This window comes from Egretta garzetta, unplaced genomic scaffold (genome assembly GCF_000687185.1).
Source record: "Egretta garzetta isolate BGI_Z169 unplaced genomic scaffold, ASM68718v1 scaffold51, whole genome shotgun sequence".
Lineage (NCBI taxonomy): Eukaryota > Metazoa > Chordata > Aves > Pelecaniformes > Ardeidae > Egretta > Egretta garzetta.
In genome coordinates, this window is record NW_009258549.1 from 136,458 (window position 1) to 155,892 (window position 19,435).

The 19,435-nt window shown below is 46.3% G+C and overlaps 1 protein-coding gene across 2 annotated transcripts; it reads right to left on the minus strand.

The window, feature by feature from the left end:
* Positions 1–9,271: 9,271 nt before the first annotated feature.
* Positions 9,272–19,166, minus strand: RTCB (RNA 2',3'-cyclic phosphate and 5'-OH ligase). Of its 2 annotated transcripts, none has more exons than XM_035903240.1 (10): positions 19,096–19,166; positions 17,653–17,752; positions 16,263–16,419; positions 15,350–15,506; positions 14,078–14,237; positions 13,582–13,757; positions 12,804–12,992; positions 12,219–12,329; positions 11,430–11,549; positions 9,272–10,360 (listed from the first exon to the last, which is right to left on the minus strand). In XM_035903240.1, exons 1-10 carry the CDS (start codon positions 19,138–19,140, stop codon positions 10,253–10,255), a joined length of 1,323 nt encoding a protein of 440 aa, XP_035759133.1. In that variant the 5' UTR covers positions 19,141–19,166; the 3' UTR covers positions 9,272–10,252. The 2 variants fall into 2 exon arrangements, with proteins under 2 accessions (XP_035759133.1, XP_035759135.1); XM_035903242.1 differs by lacking the exon at positions 9,272–10,360 and adding an exon at positions 10,404–11,342.
* Positions 19,167–19,435: the final 269 nt, after the last annotated feature.

The following is a 19,435-nucleotide window of genomic DNA, read 5'->3' on the forward strand; positions in this document are numbered from 1 at the left end:
CTGCTGAAACACATTTGCAGTTTCCTGAAGCCTCTAAGGCTTTTCCAGAGATCTGGTGGAACCAGACCTGGTATCTCGTGAAGTATCAGCGCATGCAAAGACAAAGAAACACCCCCACAGGCATAGTTAATGCAGACAAAACTTAATGGCTTCCCCCCCCTCCTTCCCCCCCCAGTTGCAAATGTATAATTAATCTCAGTTCAGATTTACATGTGTGATCTGCTTCTTTCAGGCTTCAGATGTCTTTGAAGGAAGGGGAAGACCTTGTGATTTGATCTGGAGTGCCTAGGATACCCGTGGTGTTAATGTGGGCAGATCCCCTGTGCCCAGTTTACGAGGTGCTTAGTGACCTGGTTTAGTAGTGGACAGGTACAGTTGGACTCGATGATCTTAAAGCTCTTTTCCAACCAAACGATTCTACGATTCTGTGCTGTTCAGACATAGAGGGCTCCTGGCTCGCAGACGTGGGGTGGGAGGGCAGAGGCTGAGGTGCTTCCCAAGCCGGGCCTCGCCAGCCCCTTCACCCCAAGCCGCCATTTCTCCAGAGCTCCCGTGAGTGGCGAGAGCACCTGCGGCCGGGTGGTGGGCACCTTCTGCAGAGGCGAGGAGCTAATCCTCCCGCCAACAGACCCCGCGAGTCCTCGCTCCTGCTGTGGAAAAGAAAAGAAAAGGCGCAGAGATGAAAAACCCATCTACTTCAAACGGGGAAATTTCCATTTGAAGTGCCGTCTTCGAGTCAAATCCTCCCCAGCAGCAGCACTTTTTTCCCCTCAGTAGCGTGTATCAATTTCTTCTGACAACAGTCTCATGGCTTCGGGATAAACAAGCCCAGCTCCATTGGTATTATATTTTACAACTACAGACAGACCACGGAGATTAAAATTCTTTGGATGAGTCACCAAAGACGGGGAGGGGGGAGGCGGGTCCGCCGGGTGTTGCGAAAGGCAGGTCGAACACAAAACAAACTGAATCCGGCCCTTCGTCCCCAGCGGGGCAATGGAGGCCGGACCTTCCCCGGCGCCGGGAGGAAGGTGGACGCAGGCAGCGGGTGAGGAGTCACAGAATCACAGAATGGCAAGGGTTGGAAGGGACCTCAGGAGATCATCTAGTCCAAGCCCCCTGCTAAAGCAGGTTCACATAGAGCATGTTACACAGGACTTCATCCAGGTGGGCTTTGAATATTTCCAGAGAAGGAGACTCCACAACCTCCCTGGGCAGCCTGTAGGGCAGAGCTAAGGGGACACCATCGTCGCGAGGGTCCCTGCGTGCAGCAGAGATGGCGGAGGTGGCTTCTTGCCCTCACAGGGCGGCTGACTCGGGGCTGGGGAGGCCTCGGGGCTCTTCTCACTCCTCACAGCACAATATTAATTTCTCATTTCCCTGGAAAACACAAGTAGCTGAAGAATAAAATAATTTCCAGCTGATCCACAAGGGTTTTGTTTTCGTTTTGGTTTTGTTTCTGTTTTGTTTTCTTGCTAGAATCAAAGGCCTTGCTTACATGGTTTCTTCCCCGAAGTGCTGCGTTTTGGTTTGCTCTCCGGATTTTAAGTCCTTCACGAAGCAAAGCGAAACAAAACCCTGTGTGCTGACATGCATCGCTGAAATGCTTGCCACCGAAAATGTCAGGCAAACACTGTCCCTTTCCCTGGTCCACCTTCCCTTCTCACCTTCCCGACTAAACCCCCGATGGATTTGACGTGAAGTCTAGATGAGTCAAATATGCTTTATCAGCAAAAAAAAAAAAAACTGCTGGAGGAAAACCACCTCGTGGCACCTGAGCTTGCCCTGGAAAACTGCCTTCACTGGGAGGGTAGCCAGAGGGAGATGATTTAGGCCATTGGTGGAAACCTCTCTGCTTAAGGATGCCTGTGCACAGCTTTGATCCCTTTGTGCAGAAGGAGCAGGAGCTGCCCAGGAGCTGCCACGGGATTATTTTCTCTTACAGTGTATGTTTTTTTATTGCATCAGATTATGGTTTTAAACCTCAGCGTCCAACCCAGCCACCACTCCTCCACACCAGATGTTACCCTTACAGGTCAGGGCGACGGGGCTATTTCTGGCCTCACACTGGGACATTCAGGAGAAATCCTCCAAGAGCCTTTGCTGGCTGCCTGCAGAACTGAAGATGTCTGAAAACTTCATTAAATTGTTTCATACCCAGAACATATCTGGAGTCTAGATAAAGGAAGACTCAAATCCTCCGGGATTGTCCCAGCCCCTTTTCCTGAATCTCCTGCTCCAAGCAACACTTGTCTCTGCTGAGAAAGGCTTGTGGAATTACGGTGGGAAGATCCCTAGAAGACTTCCCTGCCTCTGCAGTTGGCATTAATATTAGGACTAACTCAGCTATGAGCTCCCATTTCTCCCTCACTGATCTACTTGCCTCATGGCTGGTTTTTTGGGCAGCAGCACTGCCTGGATGCTCAGCAGGGCACTTTCTTGAGTGACAGTGACTTTTCCCAGCAGCTTGGTCAGCTCCTGGGCATTGCATGGGACATGCTGCAGGTTGCAGAGGACAATTCTGGTCTTCCAGGCTGCCTTCCCAGTGCTTCTTGTCCATGCCTCACCCCTCTGCTAGCTTCAGCCTGCTCTCATGCTGTCATCTCCTCTTGCAAAGAGGAGTCAAGGCTGCACCTCACCAGAGCCACTCAGTGAGGTTTTGTGTGCTGGGAACAGGAGGTTGTGTCTTTATCCTCCTTGTGATGGAGACTGTGGGGCTCAAACATCCCCACGAGCAGCCCGACGCGCTCTCAGCTTCTGCTCTTAGCACATGAACGCATGCAAGTAGCAAAAGCAAGGTGGCACATTTAGCACTTCACACAAGTCTAGGTCCTGTAACCTCAAAGCACAGAGGAATTTAGGCACCACACTGGCACTGAACTCAAGGTGAGGACCTAGGTCAGAGGCTCTGCTTTGCAGCCTGAGGATGACACAAAAGTTTTCTACGTTTTGCAGTGACTACTTGAAACTCTGAACAGCTTACAAGCTCTTCTGCTTTCAGTTTAGATCATGACAGGAATGAACCCATCCCTCCAGCAGTGCCAGAAGCCACAGAAGACAGGCAGGCAGGGCTGCTGCACGTCTGCAGGGCTGGTGCTGAGCACGGGACAGCCGGGGCCAGGATCTGCAGAGAGGTACTGCCGTGCTCAGCAGCACTCGTAGGTGCAGAAGGAGATGGTCCCTGAATCAGAGCTTGGTATTTAAATAGGGAAGATAGATAAAAAGTGAGAGTAAAAGAAGTTATTTTTTTCATGCCTGTTTGCAGATAGGGCACCAAGACATAGGAAGATAGAATGCCTTGGTACAGGCTGGACAAGTCTGTGGTGGATCAGAGCGCTGGAAGCTGCTCTCCGGAGATGTAACCGAATGCCTCAGCCTTACGCCGAATGTTTCTCTCCAGGAACTGGTCTGTGACTGAGGATTTGCTTTCTGCCAAAGGAACAGGGAGGAAAGGAGAAAGCAATGGTGCTCTTGGCTGCTATTGATAATCATCAAATAGTTTGAATTCCTGCCTGAGAGACAAGGAAACAAATATTTGTCTCACAAACAAGGCTTCATGTTTCTCAGTCAAAATAAAACTTCTGTCTCATCCACTGACCATGAATAGAAAAGCTTGTGGGGTCTGGCAGGAAAAGCAGCCAGAAGCCTGTGCATCTCCTGAACTCATGGGATTTGTGGAGGCCTTGCCCAGGTTGCCTGCAGCCCTGGGACTGAGGCAGGGAGGGATGGGGCAAACAGGAGGGACAACCCCTCTCCAGAGCAGTGCGCAGCCCCACGCATACCACACGCCTGTGAGCAAGGGTCTCCCTCCCTCTTCACCCCTCCTTGGCTCGGGAAGCTGCCTTCCCTGAGACCCCTTCCCTTGGGGGGTGTCTGTGCTGTGGAGGTGCCCACCGGCTTTGCAGGGTGCTGGGGGAGGAGAGCACCCAGCACTGCCTGCACAGTGCTGCCTGCACCCAAAGGCACCCTCCTGCCAGCACAGCCCCATGTCCCAGGCCGGGCAAAGGGGTTTCCACGGGTGGAGAGGTTTCTACTCCACCCCAGGGCTCAGTCCCCCCACCATGAAGGAGCTCTGGCCCTGCATAGGCTTGTGTCAGGAAGGAGACAAAGTCTTTTCTGGGCTAAACTCAAAATACACAGATACTCAAAATACTCAAAATGGAGAAGAAAATACACAAAATACTCAAAAAATGGAGAAGAAAGTACTTGTCACGGTCCTTTCTGTATTTGCCTGATAAAAAAAACTCATATGAGAGGTGAATGGAGAAAAACCCTTCAGCAATGGCTACAGTATAAATACTCTCCAGGGGAAAAATAATTTATAGCAATACTTTTTTCTTCCTTATCCAAGAAGTGGTTAAGGATTTGGCAAAGAAACAGTGGAGGAACTGATCAGCCTACCTATGATTTTAAAGCTTAATAACTTGTCTGTGAATGCCACAAATTTATAGCCCAACAATAATAAGCGTTAGCCAAAAATAAAACAACCAGCTTGCCTTTTTTTTTTTTTTTTTTTTTTTAAGATTAAAAGCGCAAACAGGTTACAACTCTTAAAAGCCAAGAGCTGGGTAACCAGGTGATTTATCGGCAAGGTGCTCCTCCAGCTGGGAAACCCATCTTTTCCTTCTCCTGGAACTAAAAAGAGGGTAATAAAAAGTTAGGGGATTTTTTTTTTTTTTTTTGGCAGCACAACATGGAGCCTGCTGCCTGAGGACTGAAACAGAAATGAACCATGGTGCTGGTACCCCGAGATATGACTGCTGTAACCTGAAGGGTTCATGGTTGCTTGCCACAGGGGGATCCTGCTGCCTATGGGGCCCCAGGGAGGTTTTGGTGGCTGCTGCATGCCTTCCCTCTGCCTTGAGGGCTGAAGAGCAACAATTTGGGGCAGAAGCGCACTTGGGTGCTTGTGCTGAATAAAAGAGCCAAGTCCAAGCTTTCCCAAACACAAGCTTTACCCAAACCCTCGTATTCTGCAGGCTAGGCAGGGTTCAGCGATCCAGATCCTCCTCTGTTATTCCAAGTCCTGAATTTGATTGCTTTTCATCTCCCTCCTTTCCCCCTCAATTTTTGTTGTAAAACCCTAATGTCCTGTCCTCGAGCGTGTATATTCACAACCACCGGCAGCCTGCTTTCCTCTCTGGGCAGCTCTTCCCTATGAGCATGCTCAGGTTTGGTAATCTACCGCTTAATTGACTCAGATAATAAACTGCTGCTCTAACGCATCAGGTTTTGGACCTTATCACGCACACACCCACCACCTCAGCTTCCCCTGCAGGACCTACACCCCTCCCTCCCCTTGGGCACCTGTGGGGGCCCCCCTCCACATCTATTTCTTCTTCTCCTCCTGACACACGGCCGGGGAACCAGTTCCCCGGGTTTGCACTTTCATGGGGAAGAGCAGAAAGCCTGACCTACCCAACTTCCCACTCCACGCTGGCTCACTGGGTCTGGGAACAGAGAGGGGAAGAGCCTGGGCTCCCACCTTGCCGCCCCGATGTGAGGCACAAGTTGCACAGGGGAAAAAGGGGGCGATGCCTCAGTTTCCTCAGGCACTGAGGGAGAAGAAAAAAGGAGGAAAATGCTTCCCCCGCTTCCAACCGCCTGCTGGGCAAAGCTGAGCCTAAGCAGAAAGCAGGGTGCTGGCTGTAGCTCATCTGGGGTGGAGAAATGGGGGGAATAGCAATCCGGGCTGCCCCTGGCAACTCCTTTTAGGAACAGGCTCCATCTCAAGGCTGACTCAAGCACCTCAGCGTCTAAGGGAGGGCAGCCCAGCCCCTACGTGTCTTCTGCTAAGCTAGTAAACGTTAGATTAAGTGCTGACAGATGACTCCACTTCCCTTTCCTGGTCATAATATCTGCAATTAAGATTAGTGATTATTTTGGTTTCTGAACTTTATATACAATGTGAACCACAGCAGTCTCCTGGGTTTGGGGAACGAGGGCGCAGTGAGATGGGGATGTGCCCAGCACCACGAAAGCCAGCAGCAGCAGCAGCTCAGGCCGGGGATTGCTTGGTTGGTGCCTGAGGAGGCTGAGCTGCAAATCTGCCTGGGGAGCTGAGGGGCTTTTCTGTGCCTTCAGCTCCCTGCCTCCCTCAGCTCACACACCGCTCGGCACCCCCCCACTGCAGGGAATGACACCCCCCACACACCATTACATATTGCAATTAAAAAACAAAAACAAAAAAAACAAACACCAGAAACCACATAATTATTGGTGTTTTGTGGGTGCCAGGCGGTTACCATCTTCCTTGCCCTCCCACAGTGCAGGGGACAAGGCACTTGGGCCCGGTATCATCACGCTGGCTGGGGAGCTGTAGAGCTCCCGCTTTTCCCCTGTACGCCCCCCACTGCCACCTCTCCAGGCAGAAAACCAGAGACTCTGGCAATCAAACCCCCTCGCGCTAGGACAGGGCTCAAGAGAGCAAAGCAAATGCCAGGTACGGGCAGGGCCCGCTGCTTAATGGAAGCCTTCCTTCTGCAAGCAGGGGAGCGTGCTGGCACATGCTGCGGCAGGGATATTGCTTTGTCTGATCGCTTTGAAGACTGGGAGGCGGAGGGAGAAGAGAAGAGGCCAGTTAAGTGTGTTTATGTTTGAGAGGAACAAAGGAGAGCGGAGGAGAGGCCGGGGGTGCCTGCGCCAGAGATGTGTCAGAGATCACTTGTTCCTCCTGGGCCAGAACACCAGCCTGGGACCACCAGCGGAGGAGGAAGCAGGGTGTGCGGAGCCGTGTTAAAAGCAGGGAGAGGAAAGATAGAGCAGAGAAAAAAAAACCCTCCCAAGAGACTTAGGATGGTGATAAACAGTGACACAGGTTAGACACCAGGCTCACAACCAGCGGGGTGTGCGATAGAGCACAAACACACCACAGCAGGTAATGCTGCAAGCGCAGCAGTACCTGGGTCCTGGTTTTGCTCGGGGAAGGCTGAGTTAGGGAAGTTAGGGAGCTCTGGGGTACACAAAGTTTAACCAAGTTGAAGAGAAGGAGGCTGGCAGCTGCACCCCGGCTCTGCCATCCGCTACGGCAAATGAAACACGTGTCGTCCCCCAGTTTGCAATGCTGCTGGGAGGAACTGCCTTCCCAGGGGGGCTCTCACACAGCCTGGGGGCTGAGCACTGCCCCTTCTGCCTCGTGCTGCACCCCAGCAAACAGCAACCCCAGCATGGGGGATGCATTTGGAGGGCTCTCTTTCAGTGTCATCCACCACCACCAAAAAGCCAAAGTGCTTTTCTGTTCGCTGTTTAATGCTACGCCAACGGTGACGGGAAGAGCACAAGCCTCGAGCGCGGCGTGAACAGTCAGTTCCTGGCAAGAGAGGAAGCGCTCACCCGTGCTCGCTGTCCCCGCACAGCAGCAGTCCCGGCAGCAAGCCCCGTGAGCGCAGCGCGAAGGAAGGTGCCATTGAAACCACCACCAGAGACGATACCTTCTACTTCCCAGAGGCAGTAGCTCTGTTTTGACAGGTCCAATTTGTAAGTTAAAACATCTTGCTCTCATGCAGAGAGTAAAACACAGTGAGCTATTTGTTCTCACTAAAAAGAAGCCTGCAATCCAGGACTGGTTTTATCACGCTGGCTGAAGGCAGACTTAATGCAGAGACCCTGCACCAGCCCCAGAGCCGGGGAACCCTCTGCAGCAGGTGGTCATACAGCCAACTGATAGCTACACTTAGGGAAGGAATAGATGAGTGGCTGCAGTTGGACAGAGGTGCTCAACAGGGCCAGGGGTGCAGCACAGATGTGGATCTCCCACCTGTGGTTTCCCACCAGAAAAAAAGAAGAAAAAAAAAGACACTACCAATCATTCCCTGAAGCTTTTTCTGTCTTTTTGGGGAACGGAGGGAAGCACGTCATACACTAACAGGTATCTCTGAGTTCTCAGCAACCTTCCATGGAAGCGGAGATGGTTGAATGACCACATTGGCTCTTTGGTGTTGCCAAGATGCTTCTGCAGATCCACCTGCATCTCAGCACATAAATTTTAATACTGCTGGCCTTCCCTACCTACTGATTTTTTAAATTTATTTTTTAAAATGCAGATTAAAAAAAAGCTAGTGGACAGCCTTATTCAGAGAAAAAAAAAGACAGACTTGAATTAGAAAAAACATCCAGGTTTAGACAAAAATCTGGGATATATCTTACATTTTTACTCATAGCATTTTTAGGTGCTTAGGAAACCGGCACCCTCCTCCATACAGCACAACATATAACCAAAACTAGTGCTAGCTTTGGAACAGGAAACCAAAATTAACAGCACTTCTTGCATTCTTGAATAAGCTGATGATCAGAAGAGGCTTAAGGCACACATATGAGAGCACCTCCATGGTACACAGCATTTCTGCTTGCTGTAAAAAACTGAAATTTTCTCTTAACGGCAACAGTAGGTAAAAGTTGAAAAGAGAACTGTGTTTGAGAAATGCTTCTTTATTTTTAAATATGAATGTTTTAAGGGTTCCTTTGCATTCCACATCAGAGAGCGTGAAATATTTACAGACAGAAACTTCTGCATGGAACATGCACTGCTACAGAAGATTTGAGACCAGCAATTTGTCTTTCAGTCACTGGAGGCTAATTCACATTTCTAAGTGAAATGATTTTTGTTTGAAATTCAGCGAGTCTGTCTCAGACCTCAAAGATGGCAATCTGGAACAATTCCACTGGAGAAAGCAGGGGAAAACAAGAAACTGCCTTTAAAGTCAGACTCACAAGGTCTCACAGCAGTGACGATTACTGCATGTGCCGCTCCTGAACCTGCAGCAAATACAGTATTTGAACTTAAGAAACCATTAAGCACAAAGTGATTAAGACAGAAAAATGCCATTATGCCTCCCGAGATCAACAGGTTTCAGCTAAGATCCTAAACTTAAAGGGATGTTTCATCGAGCCCATCAATCACGATCTGCTCTTTTTACAGGTCCCTGGCAGGGCTCCACTCCTGCTTTGAGGTTTTATTTTCCTCCAGACGCCCTCTTGTGTCTGCATACAGGCTTACAGGCAAGCCTCACCCCCTGCCCAGTGCGGTGGGTGCAGCAAGCCCCGAGAAAGACAAATCATAACTATCATGCTCTTGTCATAACCAAGTTGAGAGAACAGCACTGCACCACCCTTCTCTCGTATCCTGCAAGAAATTCGGACATCTGCACATTTCTTTGCAAGATCCATCAGCTGAAGTCACAAAGGGTGGTGGGTTTCAAGCTCACATATGTAGTTAAGGTGGAGAAGAGACATTTTAGCCACAGAATAAACATGACACAGACACGCTGCAGTGTCCATCTTCCCATTTTATTTGTAAGCCCCAAAATGATCCAGTGGGGATGGTCAGCTTCCCCGCCAGCCTTGGTTAATGAACGTAAAAGAAACATCAGAAGTCACATCGTACTGGGCCTGACCCTGCCATTGGCCTCAGAGCCACAGGATGCAGCGAGCAAGATTATCCAACCCAATTTGCACGTGCTTAGGACTTTGCAACATGTTGGATTAGCACATCTGTAAATTGTTAAGTCACAACTTTTACCGGGCAAACAAAACCTTTTAAAGCAACATACTCAGTCCTACCAGCATTTCCACAAGACTGCGGAACACCTACTTGTACTAAGCCAAGTACACCAGGTGCTGCATTAAATGGGAGAGGGTGGGGGAAGAGGGGAGGACCGTGCCTCAAGCCTAGCTCGTCCCTCCCAGCCCAAGCGGGAGGCCACTCCTAACTCCGTATTTCTTACCCAATTGCCACAAAACATGCAACAATATAGACTATGCATAAAGGTATCTGCAAACGGAGCAACCTCTCCCTGCCCAGAAGCGCTATACCCTGCCTATCAGAGTACTTCTCTATGCAGAAAGAGCTCCAGGGGCTCCGGTGTGGAGACAGCAGGTCTGGTTCATACACCATCTTCCCTGACGGAGGTGGTCTGGCAGCACAGGAATTAGTGACAACTCAGGCAAGTCTGAAGTCCTGCCTGTGGAATCATCAGGCAAATGGGGGAGGGACTGTATATAAAATCCAAGACTGATTTCTTTCCCCTTTCCTCACAAGAAAAGAACGCCGTATAACAAAGAGAGGGGTGCGGGGGGCATTAATTATGCCTAGGAGTGGTTAAAAATAGGGGTATCCTCAACTGTTGTGTTTTCAGAACAGGGATGTGGTATCTGAGCATCCTACAGAGTCCAAGAGGCGTGGGAAGATGATGGTTCTAGTCAGTTTTGTGTAAGGCCTGGTGATGTCGGTGCGTTTCTGCTGCCTTGTCAGTTCCTAGCCTTTTATAACAGCAATAGGTCTCAGTTTAATGGCTTTCTTGCTGATGCCAGCTGCGTGGCAGGTGTTAACCACATCTGTCACATTCTTGTAAGACTCTGGTGCCTGGAGGGGGAAGAGAGAGGAGAGAAAAAAAAAAAAAAAAAGAAAGACAAAACTATAAACAACTCAAAGTCACAGGAAGTTAGATGTAGGCTTTTGATATCCCCTCCTCTCTTTGCAAAAATAGAACTGTATGAATTGAGGGTGTAGAAGTAGGTGAATGTACTGAGAGAATCTGGCCACCTTACACATCTAAGAAATCTATGAGACACTTAGCTTTCACCATATTTCAGATAAAATACTTAGTATTTGGGTTCAGTTTTCCCTGTATTCTCAGATAATCCAGTCTACCAGCATGTGAAAATGTCAAGCCTCATTATCTAGCAGGAAGTCACTCCAACTTCCTCCTTACAGATAGCCTTTAAGATTTATCTTCACTGCCCCTTAGTGACAGGAATCAGGGTTGAACTCCAGAGCTTCCCCCTCCAGCAAGGAAGCTGCTCTTAAATAGAGATTCTAATGCGATCAATATGTTTGTACAACACCAACACCTGTAACAGCATAGTTCAAAATGATTAACACACTTCTGTGAGTGAGGTTGTGAACAGAAAAGACATTCTATCATGCTAATGCAGAGGAACTGGAAGTCGAAGTTTTCTTCTAGCCATTCTGATTTCTTGAGCAAATACAGGAATTCTTCTTAAAAGAGACAGATCTTTCATACACTGCTAATAATCTACATGACAGCTGCAGTGTAAAGTAAGTTTAAAGATGGGAGAACATCATTCAAGAAGAGTATCCATAAAACATAACTACTTTTGTGATGTTCACACAAGGACTTCTCAGGGTCCATAGTAATTATGCCTATTGCCAGGCAGAAGAGGAAGAAAACAGACCCCCCAAAACCTGTCAAACAGGCATCTCCCCTTAAAAATCAGCAGGATCTTAGGGACAGGGAATACTTCACATTCTTTTCAAAACAATTGGATAGTGCTATTGGAAATTGCACACGCTGTATATTTAGAGTGCTAGCAATCACTTAGCACTGAAAAAAAAATCGAGTCAGGGAGAGTCATTCAGCCAAGGAACAAGAATCCCTTTTCCCTCTCAGATAATGAAGTATTAAACTTACTTCTTCCATGACCAGTTTGGGAGAAGCAACACGGATGGCAATGCCCATGTCAGCCAGCTTGTCCAATACATCCTGGAAGTCCAAGTTACGTCTAGATTTGGCTCGAGACAGTGCACGACCCTAGATAGCAGTTTTGTTAGTTCTGGTTTTTGTAAGGTTTTGGAAAAACAGTAATACATTATAAGGAAACACAGAATGGCTGAGAGCACAGACCGCAGTGAGCCACAAAACAGGAAACGAATTTACACTTTAGGCAATTGGCTCCTGCAAAATCACCCATCTGGTATGATGGCTAGAAAAGTTCCATGTGTGTAACATCCTCGTCTGCAAGTGTCTTTTTACCCAAACCACTTGTCAGACAGTGTTCAGGAGTCAGAGTTTTACTGGACGTTATTTATCTTCCTCAATCATCCTGTTGCACACTGTAAGTAACAGGAGAGAAAACACCTTCTCTAATCACTGAGGAGTTTTATACGGACAGCTTCAGCACAGTTAATACTTCAGAGATATCAGAATTTGGTAAAAGAGCTCATTCTCCACACCTTCATCCTAACATTTGCCTCGTATAAAGCAGCACCCCCTAAATTTTCTGCAGTAGTCAAAACTACTCAGTAAGGGACAAAGAAGACTTCTAGCCTGCAGTCCTCCTGGGCTGGGATTACTGTGGTGAGGCTACTCTCCACTTGTATGACCAGCAGATGAATCACACACTGGATGACCCTTGAACAACCTTGTTCTCTGCCAGACAGTCCGATTACAATCCCTTTCTGAAATAACATTTTGACTTACAGCTCCATGGCAAGTAGTTCCAAAGGTCTCCGTCATGCCTTGCTCTGTGCCAGTAAGAACATAGCTACAGGTGCCCATAGTCCCGCCGATCAAAACAGGCTGTCCAGTCAGCTGTGGATGCAAACTATTAATTCGCAAGAAAAAGCCTAAAAAACTCATTCCTAATACAAGCCTGAAAGGAACTGTATCTCCAGGTGAGGTTCCCATTCCCTCAGAGCACCCCTGCTTGCCTCGGGTGCCTGATAGCAGGGATTCTGGAGAACTAACTGCACTGAAAAATGTAGACCAGCAGATCAAAATACTTGTGTCAACCGACAGAGAAGGCAAATCACTGAAGCGTGCCTTAGGTATGAAACACTTCTTTCCCTTCATGATCTTCCAGCCACTGTGGGTGTGGAGCAGAAAAGGAGCTCAGTGTCCCAAAGATCTCACACACAGACAAGCAGAATGTTGCCATCCCATTAGGGTTCCAATGCTGTTAGCTCAAAAAAGGAACTCAGCATTTAGATCTCTGTTAGAGACCACAAAATTGTCTGATTCATCCAGAATTCTCCTCTGATTTCCTTTTCCCACAGCCAAACTTACTTGATAATCAACAGCAATAAGAGGATGGTGAGGAGGGAAGGCCCTGGTTGATCCCTTTCTGTGAACCAGCAGAGTCCGCTCCTTTCCATCCACTACATGTTGCTCCACTTTGGCAATGTTGTGAGACACGTCATAGATAACATGCATATCAAGGTCATCGGGGGTTGTGTTGAAAACTTTGGCAAAGGCCTAAAAAGAGAGCAAATCAGGATGTGAAATACAAAAAGGCAACTGCTGTGTACAGGTGGAAGATTTAGGAATTGAACAAATTTTCTTGAAAGTGTTTCTTACTGAGAAGTTGGTAACCTAAACACTTGACATGTCAGGTAAGAAACTTCAGGCAAATTAGCCCCAATGGAATTGAATACAACGGTGCTGAGTGTGACAGTATTGGACTGTCTACATTGTTTATTTGCCCATTGGCAGCTTTAATGCTGGAATTCAGTTAGGTATCAGCTAGACAAATTCTTCCAACTCTGAAAAGATGGTTTCAGCAATGTAAAAGCAATTTTCTTGTATCAACTTCTTCCAGTTCAAGGCATTCTTAAAAATATTGCCTAAGTGGCTTCTGCAGGTACAATCCAGTGAGTGATGTGGAAAGGTTTTAGATGACTTGCCATGACTACAGCTCTGTTTAAGTCTCTCCAGAAAACACAGTTTAAGAAACACAAAAATGAAAATTACGTTAAATACTGCAGCTACTCTGTGTTCCATGTGTCTGGGATAAAGCAGGAGATGTGCACCAAGGTATGTGCATCAGAGAAAACTCTGCTCCTACCTGTCTTGTTAGAAAAGTCATAGAAGAACGGTTGACCCATGCGTAGTTTCCAGCAGCTGCCATTCCCTTCAAGTAATCCTGTCCCTCTGCGGAGGCAATCCTGGCACATGCCAGCTGGCGATCATTCACTATGATTTTGTCCCGTTTCATAGCTTTCTCCATAGCCACCAATGCATCTGGGAAAAAAAAAACAGTAAGTCTAAGTGACTTCCTAATTTTGTTTCAATCTGTGAGATTAACATAGGTGTCTATAATTTATATTCTGAACTCATCTGTCTGATGGTCAAACCCACAGCTTCTTCTCCAATGCAAAAGCAAATCTGTGGCAGAACATTATCAGTTGTTTGCAGAGAGACAACCCCTGTCGAGGCAGCTCAGACCAGACTCAGCAATTACACTGCAAGAAATGCTCTTTGGTGCTGGAGTTTACTATCAATAACAAGACCATACTGAGGAGTTTGCTTCACGCCAGGTACCCAGGCCAGCCAGATCATACCTGTGGCAACTTGGTGGCCCAGGCCTCTGCTGCCACTGTGGATCATCACGCACACCTGCCCTTTGTGGTCGATGCCCATCTTCCTGGCAGCGTATTCGTTGTAAATGTCATCCACAACCTGGATCTCGGCGTAATGATTTCCGGCTCCCAGGGTCCCCAGCTGCCAACCACAACACACTGATCAGACAGTGCTAGTAAAGCAGCCTCGGGGAGCACAGGGGAGAGCTACGGGAATATGGGCAGTAGGGCAAATTGCTACAGCAAGGTTTTAGTTTTAGAAAAGTTTTTCCAGGAAAACTAAAATCCCCATATAAACTGAAAGGAAGTAGAACACAGTAGCGTCATCACTGTTCTCTTTGTTCAGATTTGTAACGATTTTTACTGTTGGAACAAGACTGAGATTAAACATAAGGACCAGGATCTACAGACTGTGCTGCCACTTTTTTCCAGCTTACTTGGGCCTCGTTGAAAGACGGGAATAGTACAGAGCATTGAGAATTCATCTTCGATTTGTACAGGCAAAGCAGACATACAGTCTTACAGCTGGTGACAACAACACAAGGAAGTTACAACATCCCGTTAATTAGGTACTTACAACCTTTCAGTAGATTAAAGCAAAACATTCCATTTCCAAGCCCAAATTTTGTCAACTCCCTAACAGGTGATCACTTATTTGCAAGGCAAGTGTGAAAATTGAGGACATAATCTTATTTTGAGGTTAAAAGGCTGTTATCTTGCAGCACCACAATTCATAAAACTCAAGAAGTCACATAAAAGAAAGCTTTACAAATGGTAGCGTTAGTATAGCTATCTGAAAAGCATTCCACCCAGAGCAATGAGACACTATGTATAGAAATTTAACCCTTGAACTGCAATTCGAAGTTATGAGCTAGCTCCATTTATCATGATATCCTTCCTTGCCCTGCTACTAATTGCTGAGCAAACAAGGAGGAAGGTTGCAGAATAACTTGCCTGGCTCTCAAAAACAAAACTACATCTGGGTGGGGAAATGCCACCACACATTAATTCCAGCACCAGGTGTTAACTGATGAAAAACTGATAGCCCCACGGACCTTGGGTATGCCCAGTATAGTTTCCCTTGTTACAGTTCTGTCATGAATTATTCAGAAACGGCCCCGCCATCTCCCTTTCCCCCTGCCCAGAAATGCTAGGCAGAGTTTCAAGAAAAGATACAAAAACCAGAGAACTACCTGCTAACCTTTACACTTGAACCCTGGGAGCACTCACAGCCCTCCTGAAACATAACATTACCTGAGGCAGGCCCCTCTTCTTTGCTCTTGAGGAGACCTTGTTGGGGTCAGCCTGCAGCATTCTTCCATATTCCTCACAGTGCTCCTTGTCCTCTGCCCAGGCATAGCCTTCCCGCAGAGACCAGTCCACGCCCATCTCTAGCGCCTCTTCCAAATCCCTGCAATTATCAAACACCTGCATAAGGTGGTTATCCTTGGAAATACTTAAAACTCCACTGGATATGGCCCTAAGCAACCTGATACAACTTTGTTGTTAGACCTACCTTCAGAGTTAGCCCTCCTTTGTGCAAGGAGTTGGAAGAGGTGACCTCCAAGAAATCCCATCCAACCTAAACTATTCTATGATTTTATGATCAGCCCCCAACTCTCCGAACAAGAAGTCCAACTTCTTAATACATCATAAAAATCAAGCTCTACAAATATATTAACTTGAGCTAGGTCATTACTTTTTCCTCTTTGTTGTGGGGGAAATGTCCTATTTTCTCTCTCATCCCTTTCAAAAAAAAAAAACCAAACCCTTTACATTCATGAAGGTTTTCTGTCAGAAAAAATGAAAAACTTTCAAGAACTTTTAGTTATTTCAGGGTTTTAAACAGGGGAAGAAACAGCTGACTTTGTGCATTGATGATGATGCCAGTCCTCCTGGTGAAGCACATATGCAGAAAGAATGGACAGAGTTTTAGAAATACTTTTTCTTTCTTAAAGTCTCCCCCTGATGAATCTTTCATCAAAATAAACACCAGAGATATCCCCTCTAGTGATGTGCAGCCAAAGTCATTCTCTTACTTGGCATTCATGGGGAGGTTTTAGAAATACTTTTTCTTTCTTAAAGTCGCCCCCTGATGAATCTTTCATCAAAATAAAACACCAGAGATATCCCCCCTAGTGATGTGCACCCAAAGTCATTCTCTTACTTGGCATTCATGGGGATGACACCTTTGGAGCCGACACCAACAGGGATGTGGTCAAACATAGCCTGGGCGAGCTGCTCCTTCACAGGCTGCACGTCACTTTCATCCAAATTTGTACGCAGTAAGCGGACACCACAGTTGATGTCAAATCCGACACCACCTAGAAGTGTAGAAAAAGCCATGGAATTAACAAAGCAAGCATGCTGATGGCGAGCACTTGCTGAATATTCATCCCAGATCACCCTGCCGACAAGGGAGTATGTACCGAATGCTATGATCTTACACCCTTCTGACACAATACTGTGTCAGGAAAAGGCAGAACTGCATTAAGCTTCATTTTAATAGATTTACATGAAGTCTCAGATTTCAAGACAGCCAAAAATGCAGACTTGCAGAGAAAAACTTGAAAACTGTTCAAAAACCCCAAACAGTTTCTCAGTCTCAAGCGTGTACCCTACAGACATAGCTGTACAATTCTCTACAGAGCTCTCTGTTTACAAAGTTTTTCCAGCAAGTAGAGAAAGAAAAGTAGACACAACTATAAAACACTGTTCACAGAAAGCAGAGAGGATGCTCCTGTTCTGCCTTCAGAAGAAAAGTGACAGACATTAGCACGGCTCCCTGATGTAAGATGTTCTTAGAAGCAAGTCCTTCACTGGAATAGATAATAACTAGTTATAATAAGTGATAAATACTTAAAAGGAATATTAAACTTCAGTGCTTAGTGTTTTGCTTAACTCTCACTATTTAATAAAAATAAATACTGCAGGGCAAGGCCTAATGTGAAAGATCAATCATGCCACCTTTAGCATGAAGGTTCTGGTATTAACTAGTACCAGGAGGTGGATAACCGACTAGGAGATCTTGGGTTTGAGTCAATCAGGAACGCTGGAACTGCCTGAAGCAAACCCGAAACACAAATATAACGTTTCATGTCAACCACAACAGCATTTCCAGACCATCAGTAATTAAAGACCCAGGTACTAAAAAGACAGACATATTTTCAGGTCACATTTTTAATAAAGTGTAGAAATATTCTCAAAAGACGTTTTAAACACTGCTCAAAGAAAACAGTCCGTTCTTTATCAACCTGGTGAAAACCAAGTTCAAAGTCTTGTGCTCTCCCTTCAAAACAGAGGCATATCACGAGTCCAAGCCAAAAAATGCAAGGGCAATTCTCTCTGTGCTGTTTAGATGTTTTCAGTGTAACCACCTGCTCCATAAAGAATAAATATTCTGAGTGCAAGAATTAAGCACCTTTTAACTCCCTATAATTCACATATTTTTTTGCTTTGGTTCTGTATATAAAGCACTGTAAAGACCTGGCATTTCAAAAAGTATTTTTATGCCATCCCAGATATTTCTTAGTGCAGGTTAAGTCAGTCATCCTTACCAGGTGAAACCACTGCTTCAGGATCATTCATATCAAAGGCAGCCATGTTGCCAATGGCAAACCCATAGCCAGAATGGACATCGGGAAGGCCTATTGATCTCTGTAAGAGAACGAAGGAAATTTTGAAGTTTTGTGGAACTCTGTGCTGCACAGAGTCATCTTGGTTATGCTTTGCTTTGTGGCAGTAGTTGTCACATTTGCAAAACAAATATACCAAAACTAGAACGTATGTGTAGATGTAGATGGAGTAAACACATCAGTTCAGGTAAGTATCTAAACTCCTGCGGTTACACAACAGACAGTCCAAGAAAGCAGAGAGCAAATGTCACTCCGAAGCAAACACCCAGTGGCCAGTCAGCTGAGAAGCCCTCTTGGCTCTGTTGACCAGATCTCAAGAAAACTTAAGAGGAGCTTAAGCAGGAATCATGATCTCAAACTAAATTCTAACCTAGCTTCTTCTTGGACTCAAGAGTCCTTGCACTCAAAACTTACACAGGCAATAGCTTATGCATAGCATAAAGCAGAGACATAAGAGTGAAGATGAGTTCTTCTTTCCCAAGTCCATCTAGAGACACCTGCAATATTTAAATACTGTAGGTGTAACAAGGGAAGAGTTCAATGTTACGGAATGGAGTCATAAAACAGTCAGCATTTTCTCTTCTTAGCTGTGTCATCAAACACTGACCAAAGACTGCACCCTGTAGGCAGGAAAAAGTCAGCCTTGTAGGATGATATCCTGACAGGAGAGGACAAGATAGGAGCTGTGTCATTTTAATCTATAAAAGAATCCTTTTTATTGAGCCTTTCCATATTACTACTAATTAAAGAAAGTAAGAGCATACTTCTACACAGCTCCACACTTCCTAAATATATCTAGCCTGACAAGTTTAGATTAGGACACGACAAACAGCACTCCACAATCTATTTAAGCAAACAAAACAAACAAAAAAAAGCCCCAAGCTGACAGAAATTGGAACTTTTCAATGCGTGTTAAACCGTTACCACACTGTTGAGTGCATGGGAAGGCTCACTACCAACATTAGGGCAGCAACAGTAACACAGACAACAATAATACAGAGAACAATACCACGTCCTGCTCTCTCCTCACTTCCCCATGCATTCCAGGTCAGCAGAGGCAACTCAAGAACAACACACAGACAATACGAGCAGCAAGGGAAAGGTGGCTCAAGCAAACCGAAACAGCAGAAAGCAATGCTAAAAAAGCTTCACGTCAAAAGGCAGTCAATGAAGTAAGCGGATACTTCCCTGGCTGACAACTTAGTTTTACAGCCTGCCCTTGCAAGCACTCCTTACTCAGAGACAGGCTCCTAACACACAGACTGTCTTGAAAAGAACTTCTTGCACCAGAGTTCCCGTTTGGAAGGCAATAAACCCTGGCAAACAGGAACAGAAAAAGAGCAGATTTTCAAAGCAGTTACTTACATGAACAATGCCTGGTAATGCAGCCACATTCCCAATCTGTTTCATAGCAGGCAAAAAGCCACCCGCACCTGAAAGAGAGGAAAAAAAAAAAGTGAAGTAATCTGATGATTTACCACGGTAATCACAATGAAGCACTTCCTAAAGCGGTTGCTCAAAACACTGGTAAATCAGAAGTCAGCCACCAAGAAGCATCCTAATATGGTATAAAGAGGCTCACATTATTAAATGAGGTACTAGGCTAAAGTCGTCCTTCTGCTGTGTTAGTACTGATGTGGCCCTACCTGTGCTAACAACAGAGGTGCATTATCGCCAGCCCAGCTGTCCGAGTTGGCTCCAGCCC

What these genes read in the sequence shown, in the direction of transcription:
- RTCB (XM_035903240.1), bottom strand. Translation starts at nt 19,140, where the DNA reads ATGAAACAGATTGGGAATGTGGCTGCATTACCAGGCATTGTTCAT. An exon ending in TGAAGCAGTGGTTTCACCTG is followed by an intron (nt 16,420 to 17,652) that starts GTAAGGATGACT and finishes CTACACTTCTAG; the next exon opens with GTGGTGTCGGATTTGACATC. An exon ending in AGAAGAGGGGCCTGCCTCAG is followed by an intron (nt 14,238 to 15,349) that starts GTAATGTTATGT and finishes TGTGGTTGGCAG; the next exon opens with CTGGGGACCCTGGGAGCCGG.